Below are 21227 nucleotides of genomic sequence, written 5' to 3' on the forward strand. Positions count from 1 at the left end.
AATAAATAATCAAAAGCCAAAATTGATCAGATGTAAAAAAAAAAAAAAAAAAAAAAAAAAAAAATGTGTGTGTGTGTGTGTGTGTGTAATTAGCAGAAACATAAACTACCCTAGGGCAGATTTATAAATCTGTAAATGATGCAAGTAGCTGGTATCACATGTTGCCAAGAGCGGAAAGGCTCCAATAGGTTTGCTAGCAGGCAAGTATGTACTCTAAGTAAATAATATATTACCTTTCTAGAGCAAGCATCAGTGCTTCACGAGCCAATAAAAAACAGAGCGCATGAACAAAAAAAAGACATCAGTTCAATACATACAGTAGAACATCAGAGAAGACATGTCTGTGCAAGGTTTTCACCCAGGAGCTGGACCTCCGGGTTGGTTGTGCTATTCAACGAACACACCCTTAGGCTACTTTTTAAATTTTTGAAAAGTAAAACAGGCTGGAAGCCCTCAGAAGGCATGTCAGTATGAAAAATATAAAACTGAATTTATATTTGTGATTGGTGGCAACATGGACCAACTGGGCTTCAGTTTATCCACTGTTTACACAGTATGACTAACAATATAAATGCTAATCATACAGCACACCTCTCACAAGCTCACAGATGGCAATTTAAACATTGGTTGATTTTGTTATTACATCATGTCCTGCAGTGTTTGTTTTTTCTTACAGTTTTCGTAACTCCTTAGTAATTTCCAAGTGTGTACTAAACAACACATCATAACATTATATCCATGCTCAAGAATACTGTATTTACTGAAAATGCACAGGATAGCCTTGTGATAAATAAATATAAATGCAGTTTTGTTCGAAAACAGGCATGGTTAGGAGAGAAAGTAAAATCCCTATCACATCCTTCAAAGCAGGTGGAAATCAGCAGGAGGGGGAAATGACACAACATGAAAACAGAGCCAGTTGGATCCGGTACAGGAGCAGTTATTTAATCACTACTGGTTGTTCAGAATTCACAATGCTGCCAACATTGCTCAAGGTACAGGAGAGAACCATATATGACCAGTCCTGCAATGAACAAAATTACCCTGTTATGGCTCTCAATTCATTAGCATCATTTTGTGTGTAAACCTAAACCACCTGATTTAGACATTTCAGTCATGATGCTATGGCAGTCAGTATGAGCTAAAACCAGGTAAATGGATGTCACTATAAAACTGCAAACTTTGTTATTCTAGTAAAGCCAATTCCACCTTACAGTACCAGCACCTTACTAATTTGTTATTCAAACAGTTTTACTCATATGACATTGAAATTATTGTTATTATTTTAATAACAAAATCAGGGGCGACAGGGTCTTATGCATTTGCATGTGCATATGAAATGTAGTAGTGTACCAATACAAAACATGTGAACTTTTCCCTCCCCTTCTCCCTCCAGGGAGTTCTGTCCACCTCACTTGGCGGCAGCAACGGCTTCCCACACCTTGCAAACAGCTCAGGGCGAGGCGATTGTGTAACATTTATGAGCCACAATCAAATATTTATTCAGTTGTCTGACAGTGCCGAATAAGAAAGAATTGTCAGTGAGAACAAAATGTGTGTTCAGTTTTAACAAAACACAATATGAGTAATCACTGGAGAGTAGGAGGCTACAGAACGAAGGTTTAACCTGCTGCAGAGTAACAGGGCCGAGAGAGGAGGAAGAAAAAGAGGTTCAGTTGCTCTCCTGTTGTTTTGGCTTTTCCGTGTGGACACAGATGCATGGAAGCAAGATATTTACACATATAAATAGTGTTTTCAGATTCATCTATGTTTGTGTGGACAGCATATCTAGTTGAAAATCCTTTGACATAGATAAGAAAGGCAGTGATTTGTTTTAAATCGGTAAAGAACACATTGCAAGTCAAATTTATGCACTACTCATTAATTAAAGAGCATTATTACTAAATAATAAACACATAGATTCACCACAAACAACACTATCTGTGTTATCAGATATGCTAGAGGACTCAATCAGAAATCCAACAGATTGATAGTATGCAGAGTGAGCACATCTCATTTCAGTTTCACAATGTACTCTGAAACCAACAGGGCAGAAACATCCAGACAGTCTTGCTAGACTGACATCTACAGCAGCAGCAGCCATAGACTCTGATATGGTGAATTGTTGAACCAGGCTGCAGATCTCAGGTGCACTGGGGAGGAAAGACAGTTCGCGATTTAAAATGCTGCTCATGACCCTAGGCAAAAGTTCAGTTTGCGTCTTGTTTCCAAATAATTCTTAACTTTTGTAAAAAAGAAAAAAAAAAAAAGGGCTCAAATGAACAAGTATGCAACAACAATTTTTTAGGTCTGCACTTTTTTTTTTACACTGAGGACCTGTTCCAGGTGCATTTCAGGTTGGCATAATATAATAATTAATGTTATCTTTACAGCTTATCATAATTTTCAATAAATTTAAACTACATATCTGAAAATAAGCTAAAGCTGTGATTTGGTAATCATGTATAATTTGTAATACATTCTTCCATAAAACAATATATTGGCATGTATTGTAAAATATATGTGGAGTCCATAGATATGTCTGAACGTATTTTAGATAATATTAGACTATATGTTATATACGCTGTCAATATGTTTGTACCGCAGGGAAAACAGGCTTTATTTAGTATTTATTTAATTTAGTATTGTATTAGATACAGTGTCTTGCTGGAAAAAGATTTGTCAAAGGCTAATTTTGTGGCACACTTACTTTTAATTTTATAAATGTATAGTGTGATGAGACACCATGACACCAGACACCATGATGCAGAGGACATTGTCTAAAAATTGTAACGTTGACAAACTCAGACAGCTATCTAGTGCGTGTGTAGTATGTGTTTCTGCTTGCACCCTATATACTGTATACTGTATGTGTTGAGTGAGAGTGCTACACAGCTGCGACTTAGGGAAGATGCCCAAAATAATGGATCATCAATGGAGAAAGAGGCACAAAGGTACACACACACACACACGTTCTGCAGATCTCTATTTCTTGTGTTCATATAATGTGTATGAATGCATAAATATTTTGTCTGTTCCACCCACTGAAAAAAACCTAAAATACTTGCCTACATGCCTACATGCATCAGCTGTGCTATAGTGATACACTGACTATTGTTTTTTACATTTACAGTAGAGTTTCTATTAATGTTGAAATGAATTAGTATGTTTACTTGGGGTTGTTAGAAAACCACAATTTCTAGTTAAGAAATTTCAAATCAATGCATCCTAAGACCGAAGTCCATGAAAATGAGAATGTTTTAAATAGGTGAGTATTTTAGTATTAAATAGCGGGTTTGAATGCTTATGCACACAGACACATGCACAGAGCACCACTGTTGCTGGAAAAAGGCCGTCAAATAGGAATTTTCCAATTGATTTCCGCCCTGTCTTTCCATCTGAAATTCTTTTTCACTCACTCTCATTCAAAATCGACTGACCTATATCAGTGAGGAAAACAAAAGCAAAGGAAAAAAATCAGACATTAAATATTCAAGCTTACTTGGAGGACAGAGGCCTTTTGTGCTCATGCACCCACGCTGAGCCACCAAACTGAGAGAAAAATCTGTTTTTTGACCTGTGTCAACACACTGAGCACAAGGAACAGGCCGGTCCACTTAGTCAAGCAGTCTATATGTATTTCTCCTTTGAATACCCACACAGCGGGTGAATTCCAGTACAAAAGAAGGCTTAAACAAAAACAAGTCAGAGGTGGCTGCTTGTGGATGTGTTACAAAGTGTCAGTAATGACAATGTAAGTTAGGCTTGTCACTGTGTGTGCTGTCACGGGTGCTTGGTGATAAAAAAGCCTACACAAGCCTGTAATTTCCTGCATAGACTGGACCGGTTTACACTTGTGCCTTCAGAATAATTTGAAAGATGCTAAACAATCACACACAAAAATCTACAGTGTTCTGACCTGTAAAATGGTCGATGTTGTTAAATCAGATAGATTAGGGCATAGAATTTGGTTGCCAAAAGAAACAAGTTTTCCAGTGGGAATTTGGGTTCAGCATTAAGCCAAGTTCTCTAATTATTCAATGAATCAAGGAAATTCACATTTTTGTGAGGCCTGTTTTTTTCATTTTCATCATAGCTAAGGACTCACAAATGAATCTGTTATTAATCTAGCTTCTTGTTTAGTCTATCCTGCACTCAGGATATTCAATGTGAAATGTTTTATGTAAAATATTGAAAATTAAAATGTCACACAAAGCTTCTCAGCCAGTTTAAACGTTGTTGCATTGTTGGAGACGTGAGACCGGAGTTAAAAATTCTGCCGGTGTGACAAGCCTAATGTGTGTATCAAGTATACATTATATTTGTACATCTGTTTCTGAAAATCTATACTGTATAGTATGCTGTATTGTCTTGCTCTGGTCTGATTCTTGTTCATGTTTTCAGGGAAGGAAACACACTGATTGTTTGTGGAAGGCTAAGAGCAGCAGATCAGCACTGTGGCCAGAGAACCTGGGGGGGAATGAATTAAAATGCAATGACCGTCTCTGAGTCCAGTCACTCAAGGAAGAGGAACTGGTGGGTGTGTGATTCAAGGGCTGACATGAAAGGGAATGGTTGGCGACAGACTTAAATCATCTCTCTGTCAGTCTGGATCATTCTCTCCCTGACAGGCGAGTCTTTGTACACACCCCATTCAAATTCACATCACACTCGGGACCGCATCAAAACACATAAGACGCTGTCAGAACACAAAGCTGATGTGAAGGTGAAGTCGCCTACATCCATACAGGAGACAAACACTGTATTGCTGCCAGCTGACAGGAGAGAATGCCAATGAGAAATTGTTGGACCTGTTGTATTTGGTAATTTCTGCTTTGAAAACCAGTAAGTGACAGCCAATAAATGTCATGATTTTAAGTTAAAACACATGTTGTTGGCACGCACAGTTGCCTCTGGGGTAGACCGCTTATGTAGTCAATCTAGGGCCTTATTTCCTCAAAACATCTTAAAAGTAATACTGCTGTAATATCCATAAAGCTTCTTAAGTTTCAGAGGTGTTGGTGTAACTAGAGTGGTGAGTTTTTCAAGGAAAGACAGGGTGGGAAAGCATTTACTGTTCAATAACTTAGTAATGTGAAGTGAGACCAGTCATGTCCAGTATTGTGGATCAGCTTTTCTCATCTTTATCCTCTTTTTGTCTTCCCTGTATGTGTGTCCCAGTAGAGGACACACAGCAAGAATCATCACTTCTAAATCTGAGGTTATTTTCTGCTTCATAGCTTGAGCAACAGGAAACATACATTAACATTTAACCAACAAACAGCTCTTGTTATTTGAGAGTGGTCTATGTACTGTAGTGTAAAATTGCATATCATTGTTTTTTCTGTGTGTGTTTCATGTTTGTGGACATTTGCAATGTAACACTCAGCTGTAATGAAACTAAAAACAGCAGTGTACAACAACAGTGTAAAAGTGGGTTCAAGATGCACTTATCCAAAATCGTAGTCACATTAAGTGCTTCCTTGAAAAAAGCTCATATGCAAATCAGGAAACTCTTAAAGGTTCACACTTAACAACACTTTATACCCACAAGAGTCATCAAGAAAATAAGGCACACATCTGCTTTAAATGTGTGATAAGAAGTGAGCGTATTGTTTTCACTTCCTGCTTTGCTGCTTTAAGATAATGACACCTGCATAGTTGCATTGCTAAAATGGCTTAAACAACTCCAATTTTCGATAAATTATTATTTAACTTACCCTGCTATGGATAAACAACCAAATTGATTTCAAACGTGAATCTAGAGCAGCACACAATAGGCTCCAATCACAACCATGTATTTATCTCAGCAGGGAGGATAACACATACATTAAGTGCATTGCTAGAAACAATAACAAATGTTTGTTTGTTTTGGAATGGCAGCAAGCAAAGACAACAGTTGAACGGACGACGAGGACAAAATTTTAATTGCATTGCTGTATGGTGGACTAAAATTGCCCATGCCTTAATTATTTATGTAAACATTTAAGCCAACATGGATTAAATGAGGAGAGGCCAATCAGCTACTTTCAATGGTAAATCAACATTAGAAGGCTCTCATCTACATGATGTTTGATGAACAAACACCATAACGAAGCATGAGGAGCTTTGTACAGTCTTCTACTTGAAGTCTGTAAACATCTGGCAACATATGAAAGCAAGGGGCAAATCTGACTGTAACTTAGACTTAAGACTCTCCACTCACCTGCAACCATTTTTTGTTCTCTGCTTTAATACCTCAGTATTCTTGTGCATCCTTTCACATACTCTTGAAATATTCTTCCTCTATCTTCTGAAGCATTTGAACTTGTTTGACTCCAACATCTCCCTTGTCTTTCCAGTCATCTTTCCAACATCTTGCTTGTCTTTCCAGTCATGAATAACTGCTGGGTGAGAACATGTGCTTCCTTATTGACAAAGAATTGCATCCTGGGCTCCTTTTTCATACAATTTAGATTACATTTACGCTCCTAACAAGCTGTACTTGTTTTTCTTGTGTAGCACGCTTCAGACTATAGGAATATCTGGAATTACTCCCTTGTTCACTGCTTCCCTGCTCTCTATATAACAGACCCTCATTAATTTACTATATAGTGAGCAGTAAATTGAGATTTCGGACACTTACCAATAATCCTTTTTCGTCATCACTGACAGGTGTAGTTTTGCAAGACTGCAATTTTCAGTCATTTTAAAACTGTGATTTTAATCTATTAAATGGCAAATTGCATGGTGGCATTAACAGAGATTACATGCACATGCCATGAACACTACTATTCTTTTTTTTTGCCATAGTGTGAATTTTTGAGGACACTTTTTGGTAAATAAATCTCCCACTTGGAACACACAAATAAAATGGCGGACAATTAATATGGTGCACTCTTTAGTAATAGGCAGTAATTTTGGACACAGGTGGCTCTGGCCTGCTCTTTTGAATTTGGGGAATTTGGGGATTTTACACTCTAGCAATTCCAGCCAAACTTGTCACCTGAGATACCATTACATTTGCCAAAGACACTGGTTAGTCCTCATTCTGAAAATCTTTTTTCTTGTAATGTTAAAAGTGAAAAATACTGTATACGAACATTGAGGCATAAATCAAAAAGTCAGCTGACGCTCAGCTCAGACAGTGTTTAAAACCAACCAATGGTTAGGTTTAAAACCTAACTAAGGTTAGCTTTATTAGTTAGCTAGCTACAGCTGATAAAATCTGCCAGCAACAGCTGTCATTATAGCCGACTAGAAATTAGAAGCCTGCTCTTGTCTGCCTCTGTCTAAAATCAAGGACCCAATGTTTGAAAAATAACTAAGTAATCATTGTAAACTTCATATGTGCCATTAAGGCGTAGCTACAGTAACTAAGGGGGATGGGCTTAGCGGATGGTCCATTGACTGTGATTGGCTTAAACACCTGTCAGTTAAGCAACACACGCCACTAAATACTTCTCTTTCACCTTAATTTCTCCTTAATAAGTCAAGTCCGTTTTAGTTATACATGTATAGCCCAAAATCACAAATTTGCCTCAAAGGGCTTTACGCACAGCATGACACCCTCTATCCTTAGACCCTTGATAATAGAACAATATTTTTCGATATTGCTACAAAGGCCCACATTCTACATAAAGTAAACTATTGAGAGCCTAACTATTGAGAAAAACAGCTAACCTTTGATTATAAGAGAGAATTTGTATAGATTTCATGGAGGGGTTTTCATGGAGCTAGTACAGTATATATAGTTGACATTTGTGGAACTGCAATTCAATGCGTTTTGGCTTTACTAAAAGCCAAACTTAGCTCAGTCATGTTGTAGCCAACCAAAAACACAATTCATTTCCAGCAGTGGATAAATATTTTCCCTTTTTATATAATAAACTCATTAAGTTCTCTCAAACTTTAGTACACAAAAGTGAAAACATATTCCAGCCCACAGCTCTCCTCAAGTCCTTGTCAAGCATATAAAAGCTAAAATTATGTGATGAAACTGATAATGATGACAAAGTGAATACAAAAAGCAACCCTTCAACACCTCCTTTATGTAATATTAATTACTGTGGTGGCACTAACTGAATCAGATTATGAGTAAACAACATGCCAGTGACATTGGACACATTAAACAGACAGAATTTGGAAAGAAACGGTAAGTAGAGACAGATGTTAAGGTCAGGACAGTATTGTTTGGCTGGCATCGCCTCTCAGTTCATTTTCGATTTCCAAGCGGCATTATCAACGGGCGCAGACCAAAATGTCTCTGGACGCAATTGGAAAGACCTACAACCAATCAGAGCAACGAAGCATGCTGAGCAACACATACAAGTTGGGGCGGTGCTTGGTCTGTTTTCAAGCAGGGAAAAAATGGAGGCCTGGTCACAAACTTTCTCAAATTACAGCTAAACAGTACATTAAAATTAATGTGTTTCTGCAGCGAAACGTGTGACTGGTGACCGGTAATACTACTCAGTCAGGCATTGCATCAAACCAGCCCCATATTAGATAAATCCAGGACGGGTGGAAATCTGTTTGAATGGGAGAGGTGTCAGACGTACCTGCCAGAGCAAATGAAACATGAGCTTGACAGATTCGTCTGGTTCCCAGGCTATATTGATTCAGTATTATTCTTGAATCCATAACCAGAGACCCGATTTACAAAGACACATTTTTATTATAGACCAACAATGCTGTCTTTATGGCTGAACCCTGCAGCCACTGAGGTGTATTCTGCCTGGTATTCTGGTTTCCTCACAATCCCTGACAGCTGAATCACAGACTGTGACAGACCTCTCTGCAGTCATGGAGTGGATGGAGGATTTGATGGAGGAAGGACACTAGAATGCCTGATATAACACTGCTATAGATACTGTAAATAACAGTGGACAACTAAAATTAGCTAGATATTTGATACAGCATTCTAGTGAGGCTGACAGACAAAGAAGAAGACGAAGAAGAAGAACAAAATGAAGATGAATGACTTTGGAGTGGCATAGTCAAAGTATGAATGACTTTGGAGTGGCATAGTCAAAGTCCTGACCTGAATCCTATTGAGATGCTGTGGCATGATCTTAAAAAGGCAGTTCATGCTCGAAATCCCTCCAATGTGGCTGAATTACAACAATTCTGCAAAGATGAGTGGGCCAAAATTCCTCCACAGCGCTGTAAAAGACTCATTGCAAGTTATCGCAAACGCCTGATTGCAGTTGTTGCTGCTAAGGGTGGCCCAACCAGTTATTAGGTTTAGGGGGCAATCACTTTTTCACACAGGGCCATGTACGTTTGCATTTAGTTTGCCCTTAATAATAACAACCTTCATTTAAAAACTGCATTTTGTGTTTACTCGTGTTATCTCTGACTAATATTTAAATTTGTTTGATAATCTGAAACATTTAAGTGTGACAAACATGCAAAAAAATAAGAAATCAGGAAGGGGGCAAACACTTTATGTCCATATGTTCCGACCAGAGGATCCAAAAACAAGCATGGGCGTCGCCTGGCCTGGGCATTCCGAGGCTGTAACCCCCAAGATTTTTTATATAGCCCCGAATATCCCAAAGATCTTCTCTGCGCTAGTGAGCACATGTAGTGTGTGGAAAAAATTGACATTTTAAATGTCCTCTAATCCAAGAAACTCCCCTGGTGAGGAGTAAGAGCAGGATGTATGAATACATTTAAACGGCTTATGGACATGTGGTGGGATATGATGGCTAGCTGTGTTTTCAGCCTCATTAAACACCTAGATTAGTGTAATAACACATGGAGCATGTGATGAACATCTCCAATGTGCACAGTGTTCATGTTTAGGAGTGTAAGTGTGTGTCCTTTTTGTATAACCATTCGAGGGTGTGTGTATCTACACCTGTGTGTGTGTGGTGTGGAGCATGGGTGGTTGTGACTAGTTTACACATGACGTTTATATGATTTTAGAAAACTCTGGCAGCCTCCCACAACTTAAGGTTAGAATGGCGATGAACATGAAACACTACTATTTATATACATGGTAGTTGCATGTAATGATGTGTTTTCTGTGAAGGGTATATGGTAAATCTCCTCCAGTGATGTAGTCTCCCTCTGAACAATTTCTGAAGTTTGAATAACATTCTATCTGATTGACAAACAACCAATTTTTGTGGTGAAAATCACATCACCATCAACAGCTTCCACATCCTCCACAAACTTAACAGACCTCAACTTTGCTATCACAGAAGATAAATACAACCTTGCCTGTTATATTCACCACTTTGTTTGTATGACATGTATCACATTTTAATTTTTTCTCAATATGTTCTCACCAGTTGTCCAGTTCACTGTTATTTTGTCTTATGTCAAACAATGGGTGGGAAAAACCTGACAAAACACAAGACAAAACACAGTCTACAAGTATAAAAGGGGCTGATGTGTTTGTGTAGTGGTTAAGTACAGCTGCTACAATCATTTAATAATTCAGTGATTGTGATTGTAGTAGCCAACTTCCATTATTTTGTTAGACTGTGATTACTGTTTTTTCTTCTTTGTAATTTTACTTTGGAAGAAAGGTTGATGTATGTGCAGTAAATAATCAAGTAAAAGCCATCATCTTCCCACTGTATACATTATATATGGTTGATTTTGGTGTGTGTGTGGTAGTGGTGTGGGGTTTGCACATTGGCAATCACAATCATGCTAGAGATAAACTCAATGATTAGATAATGTGGTGCTTGTCACTCATCTATGGTAGAGACATTCTTAATCATACAGTTCTCTGAGTTTGGGAATGAACTCCCAACATGTGATAACTGCATTATTCAGTTTAATTGTTGTGCTTTGTAAATCCCTCAAAGGTTGGTTTGTCAACAACATGAGCCTGGATTAACCTTTCCTGCACTCTGATATCTGCTTCTATTTATTTTCAGTCACAGTTGCACTCTGAATACTCTATTTCTGTCTTCTTTCTAAATGTCTACCAGCATGTCAGGATTAAATGTTACCCACAATTTTTTTGTAAACACTCACTTATTCATCATTAACAAAGGCAACACATTCCAGGGATGCAAACTCATCAGGGGTGAAAAAGATGCCAAAGATGAAAATCCCTTAGGATATGCCCCCATCTCAAGCGACATAATGAGGCTACTGTAACTAGCTACTGCATTCCATATACCTACTTCATAAAGGAATGTAAGTCCATTTTAGCTATGTTAAATGTCTACACTAATTCTGATGAATTAGTCTCATGTTCCAAAACATGACAGTATTAGCCTTGCAAATATTATCTTAGCATAAAGACAATGGAATCATCAAGGGCTAATGTTAACTTTAAGTTAGCACTTTGGCAGAGGAGCTCAACTTGTGTTGTAATCGTCTGCAAAATGGTAACCTTAGTAACGTTAAACGAGTAGTCCCTGAGCCCTAACATCAGTGACATTATACAAGGTATACAAGGAATTTGGAATAACAAGTACTCTAGCCAACGTTAGACTCCATGGAAATAATATTAACACCTAACGTTACATCCAAATTGTGATGGCTAGCGTTCACTAAATCAAAACATCTCAACCTTATAAGGCTAATTAACAGTCCCAAGCCTGACTTATCGTCATATAAGCCAATTAAGGTTATCATTACGCTACTGTATGGCCCTCTTCAGTCTTCACTCTTCTCAGGTGTGCTGCACATGCCAAGCATAGATGCCAGGAGCTTTTTTTTGACAACTCAGAAGGCATGGTTCTCATTTCAGACTCTGTCCTCGCAGACACAGAATCTGTGTTATTTGAGACATTTTGGGTTAGGTGACATTACAACTCAATTACTGTAGTATGTGAGTCCACTCTTAACCTTATCATCAAATATAACTCACATCCATTTAGCCATTACCGGCTACCATTACAGTTAAGTGGTGAAGTCAAAGTTGGTAGTGCTTTAAGCTGCTGTTCTTCTAACACCTGCGAGAGCCTGGATTTCTTTTTCAGATGTGTCTGTTGGGCAATTTGAGAAAAGTCATTCTATTAAGGACATAAATTACCAAGCCTTAAAGAGAATGATGTTTTGGCTCATGTTTGCGTAATTGTCAGGCATCTTAGCCTATCAACATTGCCGTAGCGGCCACTTGCTTGTCACACCTCTACCCAGGTGGCCCAAATTTGGATTTAAACACATATCCAGGTTTTAAAATACTACAGAAACCCCTGGATGGCATTACAGATGCTATGACCATGTTTTTAAAGCAGTGGTTTTAATATCGTGGGCTAGGTAGTCATTCAAAGTGCTGACATTGAAAACTGAATCTTGATTAAAGCCATGCATTCCTCAAAATTACACCATAGTGGTTTTCTCTTTGAATTGATCCCAATGTGGGACCTGGTTTCTCAATCTAATTGACCTGCTATCCACTCATCCTCTCTCCCATCCACACTCACAATCTTCATCCTGTATGAATCAGTCTCGTCCTGACTCCATTACTGTTTCTCTTTTCCTCTCCCTCTCTTTGTGTGTGTGTGTGTGTGTGTGTGTGTGTGAAGGGGGTGTATAATAACTGTTTTGTGTGCGTTTAATAATGTTGGTGGAGCAGTGGGGACACAGCTGGGCAATTTAGATTCGAGTATAAACATCTCACAGCAGAGTGGATACAGAAAAAGGTGTGCATGTGTGTGTATGTGTGTGTGCAGTTTGTGTGTGAGGCTGACTGGCTGTTTGTGTTGGTACATATTGTATACAGTTCTGTACATTTGCACTCTACAATGTTTCCTTACCAACAGAGTTGGTTGACAGATCCACCACAGTCTCATAAAACTTTGTGACATGGCCTTAATCTCTGACATGCAGGTGATGCTGTGACATGACTTACTAACCTGCATATATGAAATAAATACACAGATAATTGAGGGTTTACTGCGGTTACATGCTCATACAAGGCTTGTGTGGATTGGCGATCGGATCTTATATCGACGATTTAAGGGATGATCGACGTTTGGTTTTTCCTACGCCAATATTAAGGCGATTTTAAACTAACTTATTATCAGAACTTAGATGTTATAAAAAAAATCTCTAGAATCTGCGCCCTACTGTGCATTTGAGATGTTTCTTGTGGTGGTGTGGGTGTGTTTAATATGCTTTAGAACGTTACCGCTGTTAAACAATCAGAAAATAACGTTTTATTTCTCTGATTCACAGGCTTTCTCACTACCAGCGCTCCCGCTCCTCATTTGCTCTCAAGGTCACTCAGCCACCGCTGTCTCACAGTTTCTCTACAAGGTGTCATGCAAATGTTAGCCACTATCAGTCAGGTAACTTTGGACTTACGTGTATATGAGACTTACAGTCAGTTCACATGTGATTTGTTGGGAAAGAAAGACATCTATCACACCAAAAAGCCTTTGATTAGTGTAAAGATCACTCTGTGAATATGTATTTAAACACACACCTCTTCTCACTGCTCTCCTCTGATGTGATAAGAGCAGAGAGAAGGCATCTGTCTTGCCCAGGCTCTCATAATTTAAAGATATGTGCATGTAATTGGCTGTTTGACTGTCTCACATCATTGTGAATAAAATGCTGAAGCACATCTGCTCTCTGCAGTCACAGTCTGTACTGAATAAAGGTTCAGCTGATTTTTGGCCAAGACTGTTGTTTGGTGATTATATAGAATAAACCTTTAAGTAGTTTGAGATCTTCCGACAGGGGTCTTCTGTCTCTTCCTGAGTCCAGGTTGAAAACAAAGGGGGACAGAGCTTTTGCCGTCAAGACCCCAACAACTGGAACAACTTGCCCGAAGAAATTAGATTGTCTGAGTCAGTCTTTTAGTTTCTTCTTCTTCTTCTTATTATTATTATTATTATTATTAAATATAGAAAATAATGTAGAATTTAATCTTATTAGTAAACACTATCTTATTCTCCTGTGCCTTTGGTAGATTAATCTCCCATACTGTACATTTGATTTTTTTCTAAATCTAATTTTATGGTCCTTTTCGTTATCTTTAAACTGCTGTTTTAAGGCATTTTCTGCCTTATGTGAATCACTTGATTTGTTTCTGTAAAAGTTCATGTATAGGCAAACTTACCATTCCTTGTCTTAACATTTTCATGCAACAATCATTAATATTGAGTATTTTCTCCAAAATGTAACGCTTAGTGAACCACATCACAAAGCCAAGTAGCATTTGTGTGCAAATGACACTAGGCCACTGCTAAATAGCTTAACAAATGTACAAAATGCAATTAAAAATTCAATCTTCTCCTTCCCACTAATTCTCTCTCTCTCTCTCTGTCTCTCTCTCTCTCATATAAAAACAATAATCCTGTTATGACCTCCTTTTCAACTTGTCTGGCAAAAGTGGTGCTATATTTTAAATTCTTAAAATGCATTTTTGATTGCACTATGATGTGATAAAGCAGAATTATTACAGTAATAGGGCTGGATTGAGCATATGAACATCTCAAATAAACTATTAGTGCTTGTTTATTCAGTTATTATGTAAATCACGGCAATGCAAATTAAAGTCTGGCAACATTATGATCAGAATACATAACATGACAGGACTACCAAACACATCCTCTGCCTTTGGTTACAGATTTGTGGTGCATTGTATTCACGTCTTGCCACTGTGCACAATGTAAAAAAATGTTTTCTACTTGGAAACGCTGTCTCTGCTTTCCATTTTTTGAGCCATTTTCTTCATACGCCACGATGATTGACAGAGCTGTTAATTAGGTATGAGACAAGACCTGATTTATAGTCCATTTCCCCCAACATTTTTTCCACTTCTTTCACTTTCTGCACTGCTGCACCTATATGAACAAAAGTAGCAGGTAGCAGCTTGGAAACACCCACACAGTCAATGCACACCAGACCTAGTACTTTGTGCTGGTTCTTACATTTATGGCCTTACATTTCAAAGAGATTACAGTCACTTGTAAAGTAAGTTTATGGCAGCAAGAGGAAATTGTAGAAAATCAAGAGACTGAAATATATGACGACATTATTCTCATTGTTATCATTAAGGAGAAGAAAGGTTCGAGCACCCTGTGCTGGCAACACCTGGGCTGTTAAGTGTCCTTGAGACACACAGAGACACATTTTGATGTCCACTGCTACAAATCTGTAGCTGACCCTGACCAACAAAATTGATAAAATATGTTATATTTCTATAAATATGTAATGCAATAATGGCATCATGGGTGGTTAAATCACTGTCGTTGTGATACATTATTATGTTAGAGTAAAGGTAGACCAAATTCCTATCATTCAGGACACTGACATGAAGAGTTATGGCAATTTCAGTTTTTAGCTAAGGAAGTACTTATCATCACAATGATTAGCTAGCCTTTAGCTAACAACAGACACTCAAATTTGCTGCCGAAAAAAATGCACATACCTCTTTGTTTAACTTTCCTCTATTTCTTCATATTCCTCTGATCTTTTAGCAAAATCACTTCAATTTCAGTTTCATTCAACTTTATTGTAATTATTATTATTTGGTTTTTTTTTCACCTTGACAAGAGTAACATTCCGCACAACCTGAATGCATGACATTTTTGGATTTATTTTGCATTAAAATGATAAAATGAAAGAAAATTAATATCCATCAGATGCCAGTGGTGTGGTATTGCATGGGCCACTGCTTTACAACACTGCCAAGAATGACTACTGTGTATAAGCAATTACACACATACACATGGCCAGGCTGTACACCATTTGTACACTCTTGGCTGCATCTAAACGAGCAGCTCAGTGAGTAATTAACCTGCAGATAACCTGCTTTGAGGCAATAAAATTGGTCCTCCAGAAGCTGGAAACATGTCTGCAGTATAGAGATTCTTACAGGTCAAACTGCAAATGCACCAGACTAAGGTTTTTGTCAGCCAGCGAGAGAGTGAGTCAGGATAAGCCTTGGGCAATTCTGTCCACAAAATAACATTGTAAAAAGTGCCACTTCTTGAACTAAGAATGATTAAAGCTTCTGTGTGTGGAATTAGAATTTCTGGCTTAGGCAACTCCAAATGGTAGTTTCAAGAAACACTGTGACAGACAGCAATGCACACTGATATGGTTGGTGGTAGAAAAAGTGACATGATTTTGTTTTGTTTTTAATTGTTAGTACATATTTACATATTTTGATTACATAAAGCTCTTGTTAGTGTAATTCTCTTTCAATAGGCCATAAATAGTTAGAATGTATAAATAACTGAAATAGGATTGGTGTGTGCTTATATTAGCTTATCAATGCCCCTATACGTAAGCGAGTCTAGATTTAAGTCTGTAAGTTTTAGTTTGTAGTTTTCTGTACTGGAATTAAAAGGAATCTGTAGAATAAAGGTCTTGTTCTGAGACACATTCAAGTTTGATAACAAAGACTAGAAAAGTTTTATACTACAGATACCCTGTTTTTCATGTATCCATGCATGTCTTTTTGTTAAGAACAGTGAAAACAGCAGTTAAAGCAAGTGGTCACAGCTCCTATACATGGATATGATCACACAATATATCCCTATCCCCCTTACTGTAATTACGCTACAGTTAATGACTTATTTCACATTTTCACACAATTCATAAGCACTGTTTATGTTTTCAGAGAGCATCAATTATGGCTTTTCACAACACAATGCATAACCTGCATTCAAAAATAAAGAAAACTAACATTTTTATGATTCTTTAAAAGGCATAAATCAGTTGACTTCTTAGTGAAAACATAATTAGAGTCAGGGCTTCTAACTAGCTGAATATTTGCACAACTGTGATGCTAGATGCCTAGTAAAGAATAGAACAGCCAATGAGGATGCAGTGTGCTAATGTAATATTAATGGTCAGATGCAAACATCCACACCTGCTGAGCAATGCAAACACAACAGGTGATAAAATGGAAAGCCTTCAGACAAATTAACAGTTTCAACGCAGTTTGACTTTGGATACATGTCAGGCCAGATCGATCACCGTGAAGCAGCAAATGAGCCAACTGAATTGCTTTATAGATTTATAATCTATCTGACACACACACACACACACAATACATAGTGGTTCCACTATACTTGTAAAGACACTGCATGCTTAAACCCAATCCGTACCCTAACTAAACTAAACTTCATCCTATTTTTAATCCTACACCTAAACCCACATTTTACCCAATTTCTGATTATATTCTTAATCTTAAACAAGTCCAACCCCTAAACTATCCAGAATTAGATATTAGGACCGGCAAAATAATAACATTCCTGGTCTTTCTATCTATGTTGCTGTTGTCTATCTATGCTGTATTTTTGCTACCAACATAAATAATTTAGTGTTGAGTTCCTCTTAAATAGTTTCTGGAACATTAAAAAATAAATTAAAAAATGAAGCTCTAAAGTCTGTCTGATTTCAGTGGTGATGGTTTGACAAATAAATTGTGATACATGTGGTGGCCTTTCCTTTATGAACACTACCGATTAAACTACATGATTAAACAAGTGTGCTCAACAGTATGGTGGACTATAAGAGGCCTCTTATGACCCAACAGAGAACAAAACACTTCAGCTGAGTTATAATTTAAGGGATATTATATGAACAGCACAAGGATAGAGGAAACGTTATATTCTTTTAACACTCAATCAGGAGGAGCTATTGGCAGAAATGGAATATAATATTTATAAATGTTTTCAATAGTGTATAATCGCCTGAAAATAAGAATCGTTATGTTTTCATTACCTAATAAGCCGTTTTTGTCTACAAAGGGAGAGGGTCCCCTTCCACGGAAGGTGCCATGTTGCACAAAACAATCACTGGCTCTAGACTGGGCCTTTCACATTTTCCAACACGCTTGGAACGGGAGGGTGAGGCGAGCGGTATTCAAATAGTTGCAAACTGCAATTTCACCTCTAGATGCCACTAAATCCTACACACTGGACCTTTAAGAACAGGTTTTGCCAGGATCATCTTCCTTAGAAGTTCCTTAATTTGTTTTTTCATCTGTGAAACTGGTGGGGAAAACAAGTTTTGCCAGGTGAAAAAAAAAGTTTTGCTGGGATCATTTTTGCAGTCTGTGATAACAGGTGAAACAAAAACTTTGGCAGGTGAATTTTTGTTGTTGTTGTTGTAATACTCATTTCAGTCACAAGAGGCTGAAGTGCACCACTACCTCATGCTCTAAATAGGACTGAAAGCATTCATGTTTTCTTCCAGGTGAGTTTTAATTTCTCCATGCACTCCAAACTTGAATTGTTAGGTCTCTGTAAAAAATATAATAAAGAGTACGGTCTAGACCTGCTCTATAGGAAAAGTGCAATGAGATAACTTCTGTTATGAATTGGCACCGTATAAATACAATTGAACTGAACTGAATTAAATTAAATACAAGGTACATATACTGTGTGTTAGCAAGTTATGTAACATTACTGTCATGTCTTTCTTTTGGCTAGAAATGTATTTTAATCTGCACTAACTTAGAAAAATGATCCTGGAGAAACTTTTTCCCCACCTGTTTCACAAATGAAATATTTTTTTAAAGGAACTTAGAAAGATTATCCTTTTTTTCACCTGTTCTTAAGTCATAAACACAGGAAAGAAAAGTATTTAGATCAGAGTTGGAAAATAGATCACCAGAATTTGTTTGTTTTTCACTAACCCCTCATAGGGTTAGGTTTAGGATTGTAACTTTTCTTTTTTGGTAGTTTATTTAGTATTGTGATTTTATGTGCTATGTTTGTTATTTTGGCCAGGGCTCTCCCTGAAGTTACATTTAAGCTTCTATATCTGGCAATAACAAATTGACCCATCATATTCTTAAATCTATTTTTTTGTGTTACTCCCCTCTCCCCTAGACTAACTTGGGGTTGTAAAAGCAGCTATTACAAGGTCCTGCTGTGGCCAAGCTTGCCAGGTTCATGCACTCCCACTCAAGAATCACACACAGTGATACAGATTCAAGAAACACACACATGTGGAGCTCAGATGCAGCAGCCAATAGAAACTCAAGATCTCCTCTGTTGCTCTCTCTGGGTAAGGTGCAATTTGACAACAGATGATATCGATTCAGCTGCCTGCAGGCTTTTTATAGAAGCCAGCACCATCATTAAGACCTGTAGCTCAGCCCAGCCTGTCTCTTTGCCTGCCCCAATGCCTCCCCATATAGGCAGAGTTATTGTGTGGAGAAAGAAAAAGAGGGGTGAAAGTAGGGGCAAGAGAGGGGAAAATAATCATGGCTATAGTAAACATAGTTAAATGAAGGAGAATGGGAAGAAAGAGAGGAAGGGATGGAGGAGATTGGGAAGTAGAGAGAAATGGTAGAGGTTGTGGCAAACAAAATGGAGGGTGAAACAAGGTTGATAAAAACAAAAGTAAGGGAGATATACTGCAGAGGTTCACGAGAAGGGTGTAGAGACACACAAAAGCTGAAATGTGAAAACATTAACCATTATTAACTGTGTGCACTGAAATAAAAAAGGTGAGGGAAAGAGAGAAGAGGGGGGGGATGTTAAGTGGAGCAAAAACAATAAAACACAAAATGTGTTGCTTATTGCTGCTTGTATATAGAAGCTTGCATACATTTTAGGCAGAAACCTTTGTGATGTGCTGAGGTATTGCAAAGAGCTTAAGCAAGATTTTAAAACCTAATGTTAGGTAACATATTCATAATCACTTTTCTGCCTCAGTGTTGGAAAAAGCAGAAAATTAAGTATGTCTTTAATACCTTCCAAAACACAGCTTAGGGGCGTCTTACTGCTTACTTACATTTTTTAAATGAAACTATACACATATAATCCTAAATGCATGGGGACTAAGATTAGTTGATATGTGCAAGCAAATGTGTGGGGGAGTGACATGTACGCATAAGATTTCAGGAGCCGTGCTGCAGGCCTATGTATTACATACTGTATGTAGTTTGTGCATGGTGACATACGTATATTTGTTAATTTGTTTGAATGCACATGAGCCAGAACTTAGACTTGGACTGCTGTTTAATCAGATCCTTTGATGTGCTAGATAGATACAGTATATGTGCAGACGGTAAGAAACAGATTTTTTGACAGCGAGGTTTCTTTTGTTTATTTCTATGATTTCAACAGGAATTTGTTGTTCACAATATAGCAATGTACCTAGCAACATCACTGATATAGACAGATAAATGATATAGTCCTCTTCCAAACAGGGCCATCTTAAAAACAGATTTTTTTTTAACAGAACTATTTTGTGCTGTAGATATTTACTCTATGCAGCTCATTTGTTATTTTGCTATGTCAAGTCACCTCATCATGCAGTATCACCTCTTTCACCACTTCTGCTATGTATACACTTGCTAACTTTAACACTGCCTCAGTGTGAACTGAAAATAACATCAGCGTGTACGATAGCAAATTACTAATACTAATAAGCACAAAAAATGGTTAACAAAAAGGCAATGTCAGACTGAATAATGTTTGGTAAGCAAATGGCAATTCAGTTTGAATAACAGGCTACCAGCATGTGTTTGTGTGTATGTATGTTCATGTGCATTTCTAACAATGCTGCTCAAGGCTAAGGCGTAATCTGTAAGATGTGTGTGATCCATCCACAGTTGTGTATATCATGTTTTTAATCACTCAATAGGCGCTCTGCCAGGTGTTTAAAAGCTGCTGACAGGGTGAGCAGTAAACAGCTCTTACAGAAAAAGGTACGACAAAGACAAAACAAATAAAAGACATATTATTTAATAAAATCATGACCTCTTGTGGTGTTAGAGCCTTGCTCTGCCCTTGGAGCTATTGAGGACCACTGACTGTGCTACATGCACATGTATTGTGTAAATACTATGTAGGCCTATACAGTATATGTTTAGGTTACACTTTATGATTACACTGTATGACGAAAAGTATGTGGACAGTACCTTGCCTGTGCTCACCAAGGACACTCAGGAGGACTACATGTGGTATATTCATCAGTGTTGATAGGGAACCTTATTGTATGTTTGTTTGTATGTTATGCTCACAATGACAATGTTACCATGCTGCTGTTTAGTAGCATGCTGCAAGTTTACAATGATCACCATCTTAGTTTAGCGTGACATCATGCCAATTTGCTAATTAGCACTAAAAACAAAGTAGGCTAATGCTAAAGCTGCTAGGAATGTCTTTAGTTTTGCAGGTATTAATATGTTGTATTGCACAAATTGTAATTTTGAACCAATGATGGCATTTTTCATCTGGGAATCATTAACGTCTGTACCACATTTTATTGCCAATCCATTAAGAAGATGATATATCAATGGATGATTGAAAACTGCGCTAATTAAAAGTCTAGGGATCAACAAAGTCATT

The 21227-nt window shown here is 37.6% G+C and overlaps 1 protein-coding gene across 13 annotated transcripts in view; it reads right to left on the reverse strand.

Moving 5' to 3' along the window:
• Positions 1–21227, reverse strand: part of stxbp5l (syntaxin binding protein 5L) — a 144652-nt gene that overhangs the window by 83760 nt on the left and 39665 nt on the right. The window contains exon 1 of one of the 13 annotated variants that reach the window (XM_044216937.1): positions 6206–6395. The exons of the other annotated variants lie outside the window; for them this stretch is intronic. Within the exon in view, the coding sequence (XP_044072872.1) occupies positions 6206–6255 (50 nt within the window). The 5' untranslated portion in view covers positions 6256–6395. Of the gene's footprint in view, positions 1–6205; positions 6396–21227 lie in introns of those variants that run through there. 13 annotated transcript variants of the gene reach the window in all.

Source organism: Siniperca chuatsi, linkage group LG12 (assembly GCF_020085105.1).
Source record: "Siniperca chuatsi isolate FFG_IHB_CAS linkage group LG12, ASM2008510v1, whole genome shotgun sequence".
Lineage (NCBI taxonomy): Eukaryota > Metazoa > Chordata > Actinopteri > Centrarchiformes > Sinipercidae > Siniperca > Siniperca chuatsi.